Source organism: Rattus rattus, chromosome 2 (genome assembly GCF_011064425.1).
Source record: "Rattus rattus isolate New Zealand chromosome 2, Rrattus_CSIRO_v1, whole genome shotgun sequence".
Classification (NCBI taxonomy): Eukaryota; Metazoa; Chordata; class Mammalia; order Rodentia; family Muridae; genus Rattus; species Rattus rattus.
The window spans coordinates 121,402,466-121,419,375 of NC_046155.1; the positions used below are offsets into that span (position 1 = coordinate 121,402,466).

The following is a 16,910-nucleotide window of genomic DNA, read 5'->3' on the forward strand; positions in this document are numbered from 1 at the left end:
CCAAAACATCAAAAATAAAACATATACCCAAACATAATCGCGCGCGCTGTGGGACGATTTGGTTAGACAGCCTAGGAAAAGGCACAGGCTCACAAGAAAGAAATAGCTTGTAAGAAAAAAAGGTGAATGAAGTAATATGTCAGTGAAAGACCAGTAAATGTTTTTGGATTCATTTAGTACAGAAGCTCTTATTGTATTCCCATGTGCAGCCAATAGCAAGAAGAACTCGGTGGTATGGTGCATGTATCATCCAACTTCTACCACCACGCAAGAAGCAGGTGAAAACTTAATTCCTATTTATAATAGTTATGAATGTGCTTTAGATCACTAGGCCCAGGGTTTATCCAGCCTCTACGGCCACGATCCCTCCTCCCGACGCCAGGGTGCGCTGGGCCGCTCCTCAGCTGGATGGCGTCTCGTCTTCCGAACTTCCCTTCTCGCTGCGCAGCACTTCCGGTAGCGGGCGGAAGCAGGGGCTGGTGGCTGCGGACGCCGGGGTCCCGAGGCATGGCGGGGGCGGGGCCGGGGGAGGTGTGCACCGAGCAGGCTAGGGCGACCCTTGCCCTGGCCCCATGAGCCAGGACTCGACAGGTGAGGACTTGCCCTTTTCGGCCCGTGAGAACTCTGCGGAGGGCTCCTCCCCGCATGATGTCCGGGTCTCAGGAGCCCGGGCGCCAGGCTTTGCCCGGGGAGACCCCGCCCTGGGCTTTTCTTTCCGGGGGCGACCCTTGGGCTTGTGTGTCTGCCTCTTGGCATCTTTTTCTTGTTTTGGAAGCAGTCGCCAAGAATGAGGGGACATGTGCACTTGCTCTAACGAGGAATAAAACTTGCTTTCACACACCGAGTGACCCGGTTTAGCCAGGCTTTCTTTCGTTTCAGACCGCACCAAAGTGTCCACCACGTGCCAGCCCCGGGGCTAGATGAGTATACCTCGGTGACTGGAGTGGAACTGGTTACTTCCATTAGAGAGAGTACTGTTCAATGAGAAGACTCAAACATTAAACACAACCGTGCAAGCGAACGTGTGAATAAAAATCGTGACAGATTATTATAGAAAGAGCAAGAAAAAGACGAGTCCTTTAGGTAGGGCGGTCAAAAAGACTTCCCAAAACTTGACACTAAAGTTGCAACGAGAGAAGTTAAGGCATGGACCAGGAAATGTATCTCGGAAAATGAAAGTTCCCCTGTGGTTACCCGCGTTGGCCAAGAATATGGCTTGAGGTAGGCCCACTGTTTAAGAAGGAAGCTGGCTACGTGTCAAGCACTGTGATGGGCGTACGGAAGACAAATGTGTAGTTGACCCAGAGCGATCACCATAAATACACACATTAGTGAAATACAGAGAGTTGCAAAGGAGTGGCTAGTGTGTTAGGATACAGGTCTCACGAAGTGAAGGAAAGCCTTCAGAGACAGGATGATGAAGCTGATATTGGAGATAGTTCTAAAGATGAAGAATTTAGTTTCTACAAAAGACCAGATAGTATATAGTTCAGTGTGTGACCTGTCACAGTCACTGAGCTCTTTTTTCCTAGGGCTAAAGTGGCTATAGGCAATATGCAAATGAGTGAGTGTTCCAGGGAAAGGTTCTTTCCAAGAAAACAACCAGAGGTAGTAGTAGTTTAGAGCCCTGACTCCCTCAGGTCTGGTTCTGCATGCCTTTTAGATCTTTATCCAGTGGATGTAGCTTGTACAAGGTTAGGCTGGAAACAAAAGGATTGCAAAACAATACCCTTCCTATATGTTGTGAGGGTTTTGTTTTGTGGTCCTGGGGAATCTAACCCAGGCTGTTTGTTATGAAAGCCTTTGCCAGGATACTACCCTCTCCCTCCCCCCACCTCAAGGCTTTTGTTTTTTTTCCTCTCTCACTGATGATTCTTGGTATGCATACCATCTTTGTTGGCCATTTGTACTTTATCTGGGTTTGTGGCTATTTGTTGAGTTCTAAAAGTTCTTTACATGTGTTAAGTATTAACTCCTAATCAGATATTTGGCCAGCAAATAGTTCTGTTCATCCTGTAGGTTGCCCTTTTCCCTTTCTTGGGAGGAGGGGGGTAAGGAAGGGAGGTGGGGGTGTTGAGACGTGATCCAACTGTGTAGCTCTGACTGTCCTGGAGCTCACTATATAGACTAGGCCGGCCTCAAATTCACAGAGATCCCCCTGCCTGCTGTTGGTTCTGGCCTTATGGAATACCAAATGGTGTTTGTTCATGTATGTGACCCTTTGGCTAGATAGCTGAGAAAAGCCCTCATCACCTACTTGTCTCTGGCACTGATGTATAGGCACCCAGAAGCATGCTTCACCTATCTCCTAGAGGTTTCTAATCCAGGCATGTTGACAAGATTGATCGTGGCAAGTGAAGGTTTATTTTGAGATTCTATTCTTTTCCATTGGCCTGTCTGTGCAAATGTTATAGGTTGGGTTTTTATTATTATTATTTTATTTATTTTTATTGTGGCATTGTAATGGGTTCTGAAATCAGGACGTATAAGCTCTACCTGTTATTGTTACTGTGTTATTGTCGATATTATCTCAGCCACTTTTTACGCTTTGAGACTTCATACTGCTTTTAGCATGTAATTTTAGGTTTTCCAAAAAAATGCCATTGGGATTCCGGTAGAGATTGCTCAAATTTACAGATGGTTTTAACATAACAGCCCAGTCACTGTATATGTGCATGTTCAATGTTAACTTTTTTAAAAAACAAAACCAGAAATTTGGGGAAAGTAACAAAGTTGACTCTTTGGCTAGCATACACAAGGCCTGAACTTCAATTTCCTGCACCCTATCAGTGTGGGTGTAAAACTCTGTAATTCAACACCAGAGAGTTGGGGCAGGAGGAGCCAAGTTGAAAGTCATAAATGGCTGCATGGCAAGTTCAAAGCCTGCTCAAAAATAAAGACAAGGGTTCAACCTGCATTCTATCTGAAATGATAATCCCTGCCCCCCCGACCCCAACCTCCTGAGTGGTGGTGGTAGGGTTTTTTACTGTGTGCCCCTATATCTTGGGAATGGGATTTTTGTGCTGTTCACTTTTGATGTACTCGCTGGCTTCTTCTTTGAAAATTCCTGTTTATACTTGGAAGGTATTCCCTGTGTCCTTCCTTTCGGATCTTAAAATTTAAAATGCCAGGATCACTGTGCAACTGTAATCTCGAGAGAAATCTGGGTCACCGTTGTCCTGGAAGATCTCAGGTTCATTTAGAGGCGTTAGTATGTTTTGTTCCGTTTTCTTGAGTTCTGCTCCTTTTTTTTTTTTGTCCTTCACGCAGAGATGTTATAATGGATCATCATGTTTCCACGATTAAACCTCGAAGAATCCAAAATCAAAATGTCATTCACCGCTTAGAGCGCCGGCGCATCAGTTCAGGCAAGGCAGGGACCCACTGGCATCAGGTCCGAGTCTTCCACCAGAATGTCTTCCCCAACTTCACGGTTGTCAACGTTGAAAAGCCTCCTTGTTTCTTGCGTAAATTCTCGCCTGACGGGCGCTACTTTATTGCTTTTTCGTCTGACCAGACATCTCTTGAAATCTACGAGTACCAGGGCTGTCAGGCAGCAGAGGACCTCTTGCAGGGATATGAAGGGGAGATCTTGTCCAATGGTAATGACCAGAGGTCGGTCAGCATCCGAGGCCGGCTCTTTGAGCGTTTTTTTGTCCTGCTGCACATTACCAATGTAGCAGCCAACGGCGAGCACTTGAACCGGGAGTGTAGCCTCTTCACGGACGACTGCCGCTGTGTCATCGTGGGCTCCGCTGCCTACCTTCCAGACGAACCTCACCCTCCTTTCTATGAGGTCTATCGGAACAGTGAGTCGGTGACCCCTAACCCACGGTCCCCTCTCGAAGACTATTCCCTCCACATCATCGACCTTCACACTGGCCGTTTGTGTGACACACGCACATTCAAGTGTGACAAGGTGGTCCTGTCACACAATCAAGGGCTGTACCTGTACAAGAACATCCTGGCCATATTGTCTGTGCAGCAGCAGACCATTCATGTCTTCCAGGTGACTCCTGAAGGCACGTTCATTGACGTTCGGACCATTGGCCGCTTCTGCTATGAAGATGACCTGCTCACTGTGTCTGCCGTTTTCCCCGAGGTGCAGCGGGACAGCCAGACAGGCATGGCCAACCCTTTCAGGGACCCCTTCATCAACTCCTTGAAGCACCGGCTGCTGGTTTACCTCTGGCGCAGGGCAGAGCAAGACGGTAGCGCCATGGCGAAGAGACGTTTCTTCCAGTACTTTGACCAGCTGCGGCAGCTGCGCATGTGGAAGATGCAGCTTCTAGATGAGAACCACCTGTTCATCAAGTACACCAGCGAGGACGTAGTGACGCTGCGGGTCACAGACCCATCTCAGGTACGGGGTGAGGTCTCCTGCCTGTGCCCTGTGTGTATCAGAAATACACACCGTAACGTGTATTGAAATTGGCCAATGGAGGGTCAGCGTCAAGCCACTGCCATGTGGTTATGATCTCAGTCATTCCTCAGGACATTCTCAGTACCTGTCATACAGGAGCCCAAATGCTGTAAGGCCGGGGTTTGGACCACACATTTAGAATCCTTCCTAAACTTTGTAAGACTGATTATTGAACCAAAAAGGTTCTGGCAGCAAGAATGAGCCCTCCATGCAAAAATGGAACTCCTCAGGGATGGGTGGTAGAGAGCTTATTCAGGATATGAGGCTCAGCATCCCTGGCACTGAGGACACCAGGTATGATGGCGGGAGTACTTCCATAATGCCGTGGGACTGTGGAGGCAAAGAGAGCTTGGATTTGAGGGCAGTGAGTTCCAGACCTGACTGTGTTATGAGACCTTGACTTAAAAAGTTAAAGGAGGATAAGTGGTGACAAGAGGGACAGACAGACAGACCCGAGCTGAGTTCAGATACTTTCTGGGAATCTTTGAAAGCTCTGCACTAAGTGTGGTTTGAGTAAGAGGCCCACCTTTCTGTACCTTGACTCCCTTGCTTGCCCCCAGCCAATCCTCCTGCTTTAGAAACAACAGAGAGGCAGATAGTAATCTAGGAAGTCAGCTGACTCTGCCTTTAAGGGATACTAGACAGTGTTGGGGGTTGACCGAGTGGTTTAAGCATCTTTCTTGCAAGCATGAGGGGAGTTTGGATTCCCAGAACCATTGTAAATGCCAGATGGGTGTGGTGGCCTGCTGTAATTCCAGAGTGCAGGAGATGGAGACAATCCCAAGAGTGAGCTGACTCACCAGCAAGCCGTGGCTTCAGGGGAAAGACACTTACCTTAGTGACTTAATGACTGCGACAGACAGTGCTGGAAGACCATGTGCCAGCCAGGTTTGGCACATAAAGTACACACACAATATACACGTACATACATGTACCACATATGCATAAGAAACATATATTACCTAACCTGTGGTAAAATATCTTCCAACAGCAACCCCACCCCCCCCAAAAAAAATCAGAGCTTATATATTCTAAAAAGGGGAAAGTGATCAGACTCAAGTATATTTTTAAAAATCTCTTTCTTCCTTGTTAATGATGGGTGGTGTCGCTGAGCACCACAGGTGAACATCTAGTTCATCTTATGCGTCATGGAAGATAGGTGGTAGAGTCCTTGACTTCTCTCCCCTCCTGTCCTTAATTTCCCAGTCTGCCGTAGAGGGAAAGCTGGTAAATGTTTGTGAAATTTTATATTCGCATAATTATGAAAGATCCTGTTAAAACCCTGATATGATCAAAGTGGTGTCCTGGTCTATAGATGGGACATGAGTCACTCTTTTATTTAGGTTTCAGCTATAATTACCTTTCTATTTTGGAAGGAATAAGTTGTCTGTTATCACAGGGCTGAGATTATCCTTTTTTTTCTTTTGCTAAAAGGTGACCTATTTTTTCCTGGTAGTTGCAGTCAGCTATAACTGGGCATGCTGCTGGAGTTTGAAACTCGAAACCAGTCTCCACGCTCCAGTTGTCCTCTTGTCTCCCCTTCCAGTTTCATTTGATAAGTTCCAATAAGGTTAATGAGTAAGAACTACATCCATAGACAAAGCCTCGTAATATTATGGGTATTGTTCTCAGGTTGTCTCCAGCCACTTTAATTTGCAGCCAAATTTAATTTCCAGGTGACTGCAAAGTCATGTAAGAGGAGCTCTGGGAAGGACTAATTACTACGAGACAGGTGGGCCAAATGGCTGCAGAGATGGGTAACAGAGATTAAAACTCAATCAGAGGAAGGTGAAATGTGAATCCGTGAGTCCCGGACATCTTAGACTCCTGCTGGAAGCTTGCAGATTTAGTTCACACTGTAGTGTTCACTGTGACAAAAAAACCCTCAAGGTACCTAGAGCTTCCTTCCTGTTAGGCAAGGCAGAGCACTCAAGGTGTCAAGGAAAAGGCCCAGTCGCCCAGGGGTCTCTCCATTCAGGAAAAATGGTGACTGCCACCTATGGCATTTGAATGCTTTTCAGGTCCCTGCCCCCCCCCATCCTAATTGGCAGAAATCTCAAATGTACTTTACAAAAGCTCTTGGCTGAAAGAACATTTATGGAAAGGAAATGGGAATGTCTGTCTGACTTTTCATTTGTTCATCCGCAGTGCCCTGCGTGGATACAACTTGTCCAGGCGGTTTAGCACACAATGTGCTTAAGGCGTCTCTCTGCATGCTAGAAATATAAGAGGGAAAAATAAATGCCCCTAAATTGAACTTTCAACTGTACACATAGAAGAGAAAATCATTTACCAACAGGCAGCCCTGGGCTGCAAATCACTTTCCCAGCAGGAAAGAAAATTAAATCTGGCATTTTAAAAACTTTTTTTTTTAAAAAAAAAAATCTTAGGGTAGATTGGGGAACAAGTAGCGAATAAACACTTGGAAGGAAAAATATTGAATTTGCACAGTTTGAAATGAAAGACTGAAAGCCTTTTTATGTATACACGCGGGCCAGCTCAGTAATCCTAGTGGCACAGTAGCACGGGAAACCTTGTGGCATCAAGGTTCTCAGCAGCGCTGGTTCCTCCATCCCCATCTAGTCCCAGGCGGGGTCCCTGAGTGGGTTGCTGGGTGTCGTGTGTTTCAGGTGAAGTAGAAAGTTACCTAGGCATGACCACCCCATTGGCTGCCTGTCTTCTTCTGCAGGCCTCTTTCTTTGTGGTGTACAACATGGTGACAACAGAGGTGATTGCCGTCTTTGAGAACACGTCAGATGAACTTCTGGAGCTCTTTGAGAACTTCTGTGACCTCTTCCGCAATGCCACCCTGCACAGTGAAGTCCAGTTCCCTTGCTCAGCTTCTAGCAACAACTTTGCAAGGCAGATTCAGCGCCGGTAAGCTGTTCCTCCAGGCCCCGCAGGCTTAACTTCATATGGTTGGCCTTAGGCTGGTAGCCATTTGCTTCGGGACACTCTGTGTTCTGTTTGCCCACCTGGCCTTTGTAGGTCTGCCTGTTGTAGCCAACTCCTCTGTCATCCTGATGTTTTCCCATCTCTGAGGACCTGTGGTTGTTGGTACATCTTCCGGGTCCTTCTTAGACCACATGTGAGCTGCAGAGAGACAGAAACTACGTCTGCTTATTCTATCCTCAGTGGTGCACTGTCAAGTCCTTAAATATTTGAGGAGTGAATGGTGGAGATCATTTTAGAACTTCTGGTTAATATGGCGTGTTGAACACATCTACTTAGCTCTGCTCCATTGGAAAACCCCTCTAAAAGTCTAGGGAGACATAGGGGGGTGGCCCTTAAGAACAAGACAAGCCAGAACTGTAGATGGTTTTGGAAGTAGAAAGTCCATGGCATCTAAGAGCCTTCTTAGTATATCAGCACGAAAGGAACAGCTCCTTTGGGCTAAAGCCCCGGGTAAGCTTGGTGTAGTCAGGCAAGGCCTCCTCGGCTTTCATACCTAAATTGCTCTAACCTTAATGAGGTATGGAAAATATCTGTTTTTGGTCCCCAAATAGGCCAGACCACATTGAGCGGATGAGTCAGAGCAAGCATTGCTGCTTCTGGGAAAGATGAGCAAACAGGTAAACTTACTACAGCGGCTCCGTGCCTGTGCACAGGGACAGTTGTGGGCCAGACGGACTCTGACACTCGTTTACCCTGCCCGCTCTCTGACACACCTGTCTTCTGCCTTAGTAGCACCATTCTCTTCTTTTCAGTTGAAAGCAGTGTCTCACTGTGTAGCCCAGGCTGGTCTTGTGTGCTTCACCTTCCCGGTCTTCCTGGTGCACACGTGTGGAACACTTCCCTCCCTTTTTGGTAGCAGTGTTGGAACTTGAACCTAAGAGTCTTCTTTCAAAATTAACTTTAAGTTAACCATCTCATTAGCGAGTTATAGAAGGTAGGTGTCCTAGTTTGCTTTCTGTTGCTTTGATAAATACCGTGACCAACAGTAGCCCGGGAGGAATGGGTTTAATCCCAGTTTCTATTTCCATGTCACAGTCCTCCACTGAAGAAGGTCAGGGCAGAAATTCAAGGCAGGAACTTGACAGAGAACCAGAGAGGAATGCTGCCTACTGTCTTGTCCCTGGCTCATTCCTAGCTAGCTTTTGATATAGTCCAGGGTCGTCTGCCCACAGTGGGCTGGGCACTCCTTCATCTGTCATCTGTTAAAACAGTTCTCTACAGACAAGGTCACAGGTAATGCTTCAGTTGTGCTTCCCAATTCCAAACTAGCTAGTGTAGTCACACGATCAAAGAGCTGAGAGGCACTGTAAGCTCACTTAATGAGTTTAAATGTTTTTCATGCCATCTAAGACTGAGACGTTATAAATGTCCTTGTACATCTTACCCACTGCCACTATCTTGAGTAGATTTTGTTAGCTCCACGGTCATAGTTTACTGTATTGAAAATATAATGTACATGGGAATTGAAATTATTTTTTTGTTTCTTGTGACTACATGGCTCTTAATGCAAAATTGTGTGGTAAATATTCTCTAGTAATCTTTATGTAGAAAAGCAAAAAAGCAAATAAACATGTAGGTCATGGGTTAGTACAAAGCGTGCAAACAGACACAATGGACTCCTAAGACCTGAATCATGTAAGAAGTTCATTTATCCTAAGAGAGTCCCCATCCCCATCCCCCATCACCCCCCCGCAAAAAAAAAAAAAAAAAAAAAAAAAAAAAAAGACTAGGAAAGGAAGAGGCGAATTGTAGCCACTGAGACACCGGGAGATGTAAGCAAGGGTAGTCCTAGAGTGCCGAGCTCTAGGAGACCTACAGTTGTTAGATTAGCGGATGAACTCTCCAAGGGGAAAGGGGGAGTGAGGGAGGGCATAGGGAAATGGGAAAGGAAGCGTTAAAGGAAAATTGAGTTCTGTACCTGCTGTTCCTAAGAAAGAAATTGAGGACCAAAGAGGTAGAAACAATATGAGTACTTCCTAACCCCGAAAGCTAGATCATCCACGACTATTGGAACCAACATGCGGCCAGCGGATTGTTAAACATAGCCATTCCTAAGCTGTAGCTAGTCCCTTGACATGATCCATGTTTCTGAGACTATGTTATCTGGTGGTGGGGGCTGCGTCATGCAGCGCTATGGCTCCTCTCCAACTGTGTTTGATGATGTCACGGTGGTGCCATGAAATTGGCCACAGCAGGAAGCTTGACACCACAGAAATTGGCAAATGCTACAAATGATGCCCCTTCCCTTGCCAAAAAAGATCACCCATGTTACCAGTGTTCTGGTACTTAGTATAGTCAGTGAGGAAGGGCCCACTGGAGGCATTGAAACACTGGAGCTGAAGGTAAATTACAAACACTTGGAGCAAGGACTTACATGTCACATGCAAAACTGTTACTAGAATGGCATCAGATTGGTCAGTGACAATGCTAAGCACTTAAGATGTGAAGAACTTGCCTTCACAATTTTGTGAAAAGGATGATTTCAAGGCCTGGGAATGTAGTTTAGTACATTCAGTACTTTTCTGGCAGTCACACGACTCAGGTTCAAACCTGTCTCCACCTGTAGAGTCACACACACACACACACACACACACACACATACACTCTCTCTCTCTCTCTCTCTCTCTCTCCCCCCCCTCCCTCCCCATCTCTTCCTCCCTCCCTCTTTCCCTCTCCCTCTCCCTCTCCCTCTCCCCCTCTCCCTCTCCCTCTCCCTCTCCTTCTCCCTCTCTGAGAGTCCAGGCTGGTCTTGAACTTAGTTCTTCTGCCTTGGGTTCCCGAATGCTGGAACTACAGATTACTGTACCTGGTGAAAAGGATGATTCTCATTTAGAATCCTATATTCTAATAGAATAGAACACAGATATTTTCACATCTGTGAGACAAAACAATAAAATCACCTTCTATGTGTCTTTCTGAGGAAGCCTTTGGAAAATACATGTCATTAGTAGACCACAAGAAATGGGTTTTGGGCAACAGGGAGAGTCAGAGTTCTGAAGGTGCTGTACCGGAAGCTACAGGGTCACAGGTCACAGGTCAGACCTGAAGGGTATGGGAAAGTGAAGGATCCAGGAAGGAACTGTTACAGGAAAAGGCGGAGCTGGGGTGGCATCTGGTGGGTCTGAGTGTATCACCACTGCTGTTGTGGTAGGGGTGTCAATGATACATAAGCAGAGCTATTGAAGGAGACCAGGAACTAACCCAGAGTTAATCAAAAAGACAGATATCAGCAGAAGCAATAGCAAGCCCAAAGCCACTGAGGTCTTTGAAGGACACTAATGAGGTGATGGCTGGATTGGAGTGAACAAGGAACAGAAGTCAGAGATAGGTGCAGAGACACAAATGACTGGCTGTCCTACAACTTCAGGTAGTACAGAGGAGTGTTGGATGATAGTGGGGTGTTCTCTCTCTCTCTCTCTCTCTCTCTCTCTCTCTCTCTCTCTCTCCCTCCCTCCCTCCCCCTCCCCGTCCCCCTCCCTCACTCCTTCCCTCCCTTTCTGCCTCTGTCCACTGAGGACTGACCCTGGGGGCCTCTGGTATGTTTGGCAAGTGCTGTGTTGCTGAGCTATATCCCCAGCCATCTTTTTATACTTTTATTTTAAGGAGATTTCACCAAATTGCCCAGGCTTGTCTAGTCTTGTTCTTGAATTTTCAGTCCTGAAGATTCTCAGTGTCCCAAATAGCAGAGATTACAGACCCATGTCACTAAACCAGAAAATTTTATTTTTTTGTTTTAAACTGAGAAGTAATAATGGCATGTTTGTGTGTTGATGGGACTGATCCTGGAGAGGATCCTGCCTAGTGGGTGGGAGGGGATGAGGTCTGCCACCCAGATAGAGAGATTGGAGTGCCATGCAGGAGCAGGTGCTCTGTGGGAACTTTAAAAGGTCCTCTTGCGCTTTCCTGTGTTTGTCAGTGACCAACTAGGAGAAGATGAGGTAGCTATGAAGAGAGTGGGAGGCGACTGGACTGTGGAAGTTCAGAAGAGTATCCTCCCACTTTGAGAGCCTATGTGGCTCTGCGGCCATAAGGTCAGAGCGAGCATTACTGTTCACTTCCCCAGCCACAGGAAGTGGGGCAGACACAGGAGTCAGGAGAGCTGAAGTGCACTAGAGCCCTGCTGTAGGGCAGAGTTGAAGGTTGTTGAGCATGCAGGCGGCAGAGCTGGCTATGACTGACTATGACTTCTAAGATGCCTAAAGAAGACAGCGGACGTAATGGGTGTGTGAGATGGAGGGAAAATGTTGGAGAGATAGGAGAGGATGGCTGGAACATAGATGGTCACTTAGGGGTATCGTCCTTACAGGGTGAAGTTGAGGCTGTTGGAATGCAGGGTAGAGGCTGAGAGGAAAGTCAGGCTAGGTCATGCCATTAGAAGGGTCTTTACTGAGAATTTTGGAGTCACCCGGAGTTAGAAGATGTTAGTTGGACAGAATGAGCCAGCTAAGAGCTAAGAACTAAGAGCTGCAGACTCCAGAGAGATGGCTTCTTTACTTCAGGCGGTGGGGCTCTGGGGGAGTGGGGACTCAGTGGGTGTTGCTGAAGAATAGGAACCACTTCAATGTCCTAGAGGCTTTTCCTGTCGTGTCACCGTCAGTGGTGGCAGGGGCAGAGAAACAGCTCCATGGTGTCACCTGTAAGTAGCCTGAGGAGTTTCCTTATCCTCTGGGGACCTTCACTGCAGATCCATGGCATGGTTACAGAAAAGAGCCTCAGGATGTGACAGCATTGAAAGTTATTAAAAGCACTTCGAGCAGACGTAAGAACAAGGGTTGGTAGAGAGGCACTCGGGAAGGCTGAGATATACCCACGTGGATCTGGGCTCTCAAATGACAGTTGTGATTAAATGTCTAAAGTAGCTATATAAACTGGTTTTGGGGGCTTCTGGTTATCTCTGAAAGGGTTGCTAAGGAACTTTTTCTTTTCGGTTCAGGGTGGTTCCAGAGATGCTTTGAATAGGAGGAGTATAGCTGATAAAACTCCTAGTTCACAAGAGCTCGAGGGAAAGTTAGAGTTTTAATTTTTTTTTTTTAATAAAATTACTGTATTGTAGAGTGTGTATGGGAGTGTGCATGCATGAGCCATGATACACGTAGGATGTCAGGACCACTTTTGGGAGTCCGTTATCTCCTTCCACTGTGGGAGCTGGTGACTGAACTTAGGCTACATTTTCGGGCTTGTGTGGCAAGCACTTTCACCTGGGGAGCCGTCTCTGGAGTTTCGACATGTGTGTGAGTTTTAAACTGAGGCAGCTGCTGAGAAGGCCTTCCTTACTGGTGCTTTGTTTTAGGTTCAAAGACACAATTATAAATGCCAAGTATGGAGGGCACACAGAAGCTGTGCGCCGACTGCTAGGCCAGCTCCCCATCAGTGCCCAGTCTTACAGTGGAAGCCCCTACCTGGATTTGTCTCTCTTCAGCTACGATGACAAGTGGGTGTCAGTCATGGAGCGACCCAAGACTTGTGGAGATCACCCGATCAGGTACTTTATCACCACCACAGCTACAAACTGCTTGAAGTGAGGGGCACTGTGCTCCCCCTCTCTCCTCTGCTACAGAATGAGTCAGTGACTGACTCTGCTGTGCTTCTGCCAGATGGAAAGAGCGGGCTGTCTCTGTTGTGTGCTGAGCGCTTGGATCCCTTAGGCTTTATTCTCAGAAGTTAGCCCCGAGAATAAAAATGTATTCAGATAAATGCTGTCTGCTTTTAAAAGTATCCAAGGAAGCCCAGCATGGTGGTACACACCTTTAATCCCAGCACTTGGGAGGCAGCGACAGGTAGATCTCTGTCTGTCTGTTGAGTTTGAAACCAGCCAGCTCTACAGAGTGAGTTCCAGGACAACCAGGGCTATGCTAAGAAACCCTGTATTGAAAACGACAAACAAAAAAGCGAAAGCATCCAAGAAAAGGAGATGTAATTTACATTTTTAATATCCTAATGGCATTCCATCACAGATTTTGTATCTAGTATATCTTACTCAAGTTATTTTATCCATGTTACTTAGTAGAAAAAGCAGAGATAACTTTTTACTGCCGGAACCTTTTTTTGTTTGTTTAGGGTTATCTTATGAGTATGAATATTTTGCTTGCATATGTACCTGGTGCCCACAGAGGTCAGAAGAGGGTGTCATGCTATCACGTGGGTGCTGGAAATTGAACCCAGGTTCTCTGCTAGAGCAACATGTACCCATGACCATTGAGCATCTAGCCTTTCAGCTCCTGCTGCTGGGTTCTTAAGGCAGGTTTGAGGCCAGCCTCGGATGAGACCCTCCCTCAGGACAAGCAAACATTTGTTAATGTCAGCAGTTTTCCCCGTGTTGCTTGAGAATGTCATTCACATAGTTGCTTTGACTCACGCGCTAGGCAAGGCCCATGGGCACGTGACTGCTAGCCTTAGACCTTAGGTTTACTTTTTCCTCTTTATTTTTCTTACAGTGAAATCAGTGCTCATCACCAACTCATTCACCCTGTAGTCCTTCCCACACCTGGGCTCTGTCCATTGCATGTTAATTGATAGTTAGATTGAGAGGCACAGACAGCTTACTTTAAATTGTAAATCCCATGTGTGTCGGGAACTATGTGAGTAGGTTAATGAGCTTTTTATGCATAAAATCACATAGTGGGCCTCATTTGATACAGCCAAACAGATACATTTTTGCCTGTGCTGACAAAATTTCCTGCTTTTCTGGTTTGAAAAGAAGAGCCCAAGTAACAGGCTTGAAATGCCATAGCCGTGACGGAAGGGGCTTCTCCTGTAAGCCCTTTGTGTTTTTACTTAAAATGAGAACTAGAAAGACATTGAAGACATCTGAGGAGGTGGTGCTGCCAGGCATTGTCGCTGTCTGTGCCATTCTGGTTCGCCAGTAAGTGTGTTCGTGCACGTTTTGGTTTGTAGCGTTAATCACAGGAGGCATCATAGTTTGTTGACTGCTTTAACTGTAGGGCTGTCTTCCACTGGGTTACACAGTCTTCGTGTGGCACTGTTCCACTGAGTGATGACCACAGTTCTCCAGCCTCCTGCCCGTCCCTTATGCATTTTTATATTACAGCAACTCTGATAGTGCCATTGTTAATCACTTAAAGGAAGTTCTGAGGATATGAATTCTTGGAGATGGGATTGTTTTATCAAAAAGCATGAGCATCATTGAGCTCAGGGGTTGCATATTTCCCTGGTATGTGCAAGGCCCTGAATTTGAGCCTTAGCTCTGCAAAATAATAAGTAATAAAAAGTGTGAGTATCTTTAGATTTGTTTCTCTGCTTTCCAGAGAGGGTAATAAGAGCTTTTTAGTAATTCTCCTCCAGCCCATTCCTTATCTCTAGTTTCCCAAACCACAAGTCATTCAGAAACACCTTTTGCTTCATTGTGTCAGATGGAGAATCCCAAGCCCACCCACTCATCACCATCTATACCTGAGTGCCCTGCTGTGAGCAGCAGCCTAGCCTGCCATTTGATTTCTGTATGTGGAAAACGACAACCTCAGAGAGAATGCATTTCATTTTTTAGTATTTTATTTACTGAGACACACTCATGGAGCCCAGGCAAGCCTCAGACTTGCTGTATAGCCAAGGCTGGCCTTGAGCTCCTGATCCTCCTGTCTCTGCCTCCAGAGTGCTAAGGTACAGGCATGCACACTATACCTGGTGCAAGAATTTGTTCTTAAAACTGAGAATCTTCAAGACTAGCGCAGAACGGTCCTGTTGTTTGGTTGCTGCTAGCCACTGCTGGCTGCTGGGCACTGACGTGAGATGAGGCCAAGCTGAGACTGTAGGTGTGCTGCTCAGATCTCAAAGATTAGTGAAGCAAAGCTGTGCGATATTTTGGATATACTGGATTAAATTAAATGTATTACAAGATAAATTCTACTTTTTTGTTTTCTTTTTTTCAGAGCTTTAAAGGCACACATGAAGTTTAGGTATGCTGTTAGCATTTCATTTCTAATGCCAGCTTAGACAGTCTTTAGGCAGGAGCTTCTAGAAGTGGGAGGTCGTAATTTGGAGTCTGATTCAGGCCTATTGTGAGAAGTGACCAGTGCCTAAGGTCAGGAGTTCACTTTACAGTCACTGCCTCTGAGCTGAGCTGATGAGATAAATAAATGGCTTTGAGCTTCTGCTAAGCTGGGCTTGCTGCAAGAGGCAGTTTCATTTATCCGATGAACTATCCTGTCTGCATCCCCCACCGTCCAGATTTCAAGGTGGCAGTGATAGCAACACCGTGTCCCTTTTCTGTTTAGGTTCTATGCCCGGGACTCTGGCTTGCTGAAGTTTGAGATCCAGGCGGGCTTGCTGGGCCGCCCCATCAACCACACGGTGCGACGCCTCGTGGCCTTCACCTTTCACCCCTTTGAGCCATTTGCCATTTCTGTGCAGAGGACTAACGCAGAGTACGTTGTCAACTTCCACATGCGACACTGCTGCACCTAGTCACCTCGTTACGATTGCGCCGTCCAGGACTCCGCCCCTGCTTCGCTCAGTGGACGCTAAAGCAAAAGCTGCTAGCCGCCTGCTCTTGTCGGCATTCCACACTGGCGTGCCTCACCTACTCCAGAGCCTGAGGAGAGGGTGGGGGTGCAGCCTGGTGGGACTCTGTTGTCTTCTACCCAACTGATGAGCTTTAAAGTCGTCTCGCTTTTCCCCGTGGGAACACCTGGTGTTAAATCCATTCTATTTTGTTTACTTCGCATCTTCTGTCTGTGGAGATAGAAGCACTTACATACACCTTTCCCCTTGATGTCACTCTTGAGCATTACGGTGTGAAGCCTGCAGCAGATAAATCATGTTTACTCCTGAGAATTATGTACGCCTTTCCATCTCCTCAACACGCAGGGCTATCTTTATAAGAGAAAATAAAGCCTTGGTATTTTCTTAGGACACCATCTCTTGCTTGATGTTTCCCTCACACCAGTGCTTTCTCCATACTCGGGAGAGGGGGACTGAGAGAGAAAGGAAAGGGCCTGGATGCAGCAGCTGTTCCTGGGTGTGCTAAGTGGCTAGTGCCCTTGTCAAAGGCAGTCATTTGTCTCCTTCCCCTGGGCTTTCTGCTGGTAATTGTTAGCACCGGAGAGGTAGGAGTAATCACACAGCCTCATGTGGAAGCATGCTCACATCTGCTGCCCGTGTCATGCTGTCGGGAGAGCATGCAGCCCTGTGAGTCTTGGCAGAAACAAACACTGTGTAGCACGTACTGTCCTTTGAGTAGCAGAAGCTGGAAGGCTCCAGGTGTCCTTAAACAGATCAAACTGGCTGTCCCTGGGTGGCTGAGCTCTCATAGCTCTCCTGTAGACCCCTGCTGGCACCAGACTGCACCCTTCTGTCACATTGTCCACCAGGCTCCTCCAGAGGGCTTGCGAGTCTGTTTATATCTCATTTGTATAATGTTTCCCCCCAGTCATAATGTAGTCAGCTTGTTTAGAAACATCTGTCTCAGAAGGTGCCTCTGAAATGTTTTGTACCAAAGCAATCTAAAAGGAGCCATGGATACAAGCAGTTGGATCCCATATTCCTTCTGCTAGCCAGACTTCTGGGAAATCTATGA

The 16,910-nt window shown here is 46.7% G+C and overlaps 1 protein-coding gene across 2 annotated transcripts; it reads left to right on the top strand.

Annotated features, from left to right (window-relative positions):
• Positions 1-466: 466 nt before the first annotated feature.
• Positions 467-16,246, top strand: Det1 (DET1 partner of COP1 E3 ubiquitin ligase). Of its 2 annotated transcripts, none has more exons than XM_032893396.1 (5): positions 467-591; positions 3,271-4,363; positions 7,113-7,300; positions 12,669-12,860; positions 15,610-16,246. In XM_032893396.1, exons 2-5 carry the CDS (start codon positions 3,281-3,283, stop codon positions 15,797-15,799), a joined length of 1,653 nt encoding a protein of 550 aa, XP_032749287.1. In that variant the 5' UTR covers positions 467-591; positions 3,271-3,280; the 3' UTR covers positions 15,800-16,246. The 2 variants fall into 2 exon arrangements, with proteins under 2 accessions (XP_032749287.1, XP_032749286.1); XM_032893395.1 differs by lacking the exon at positions 15,610-16,246 and adding an exon at positions 7,930-7,995 and having other exon boundaries at positions 477-591; positions 12,669-12,740.
• The last annotated feature ends 664 nt before the right edge of the window (positions 16,247-16,910 follow it).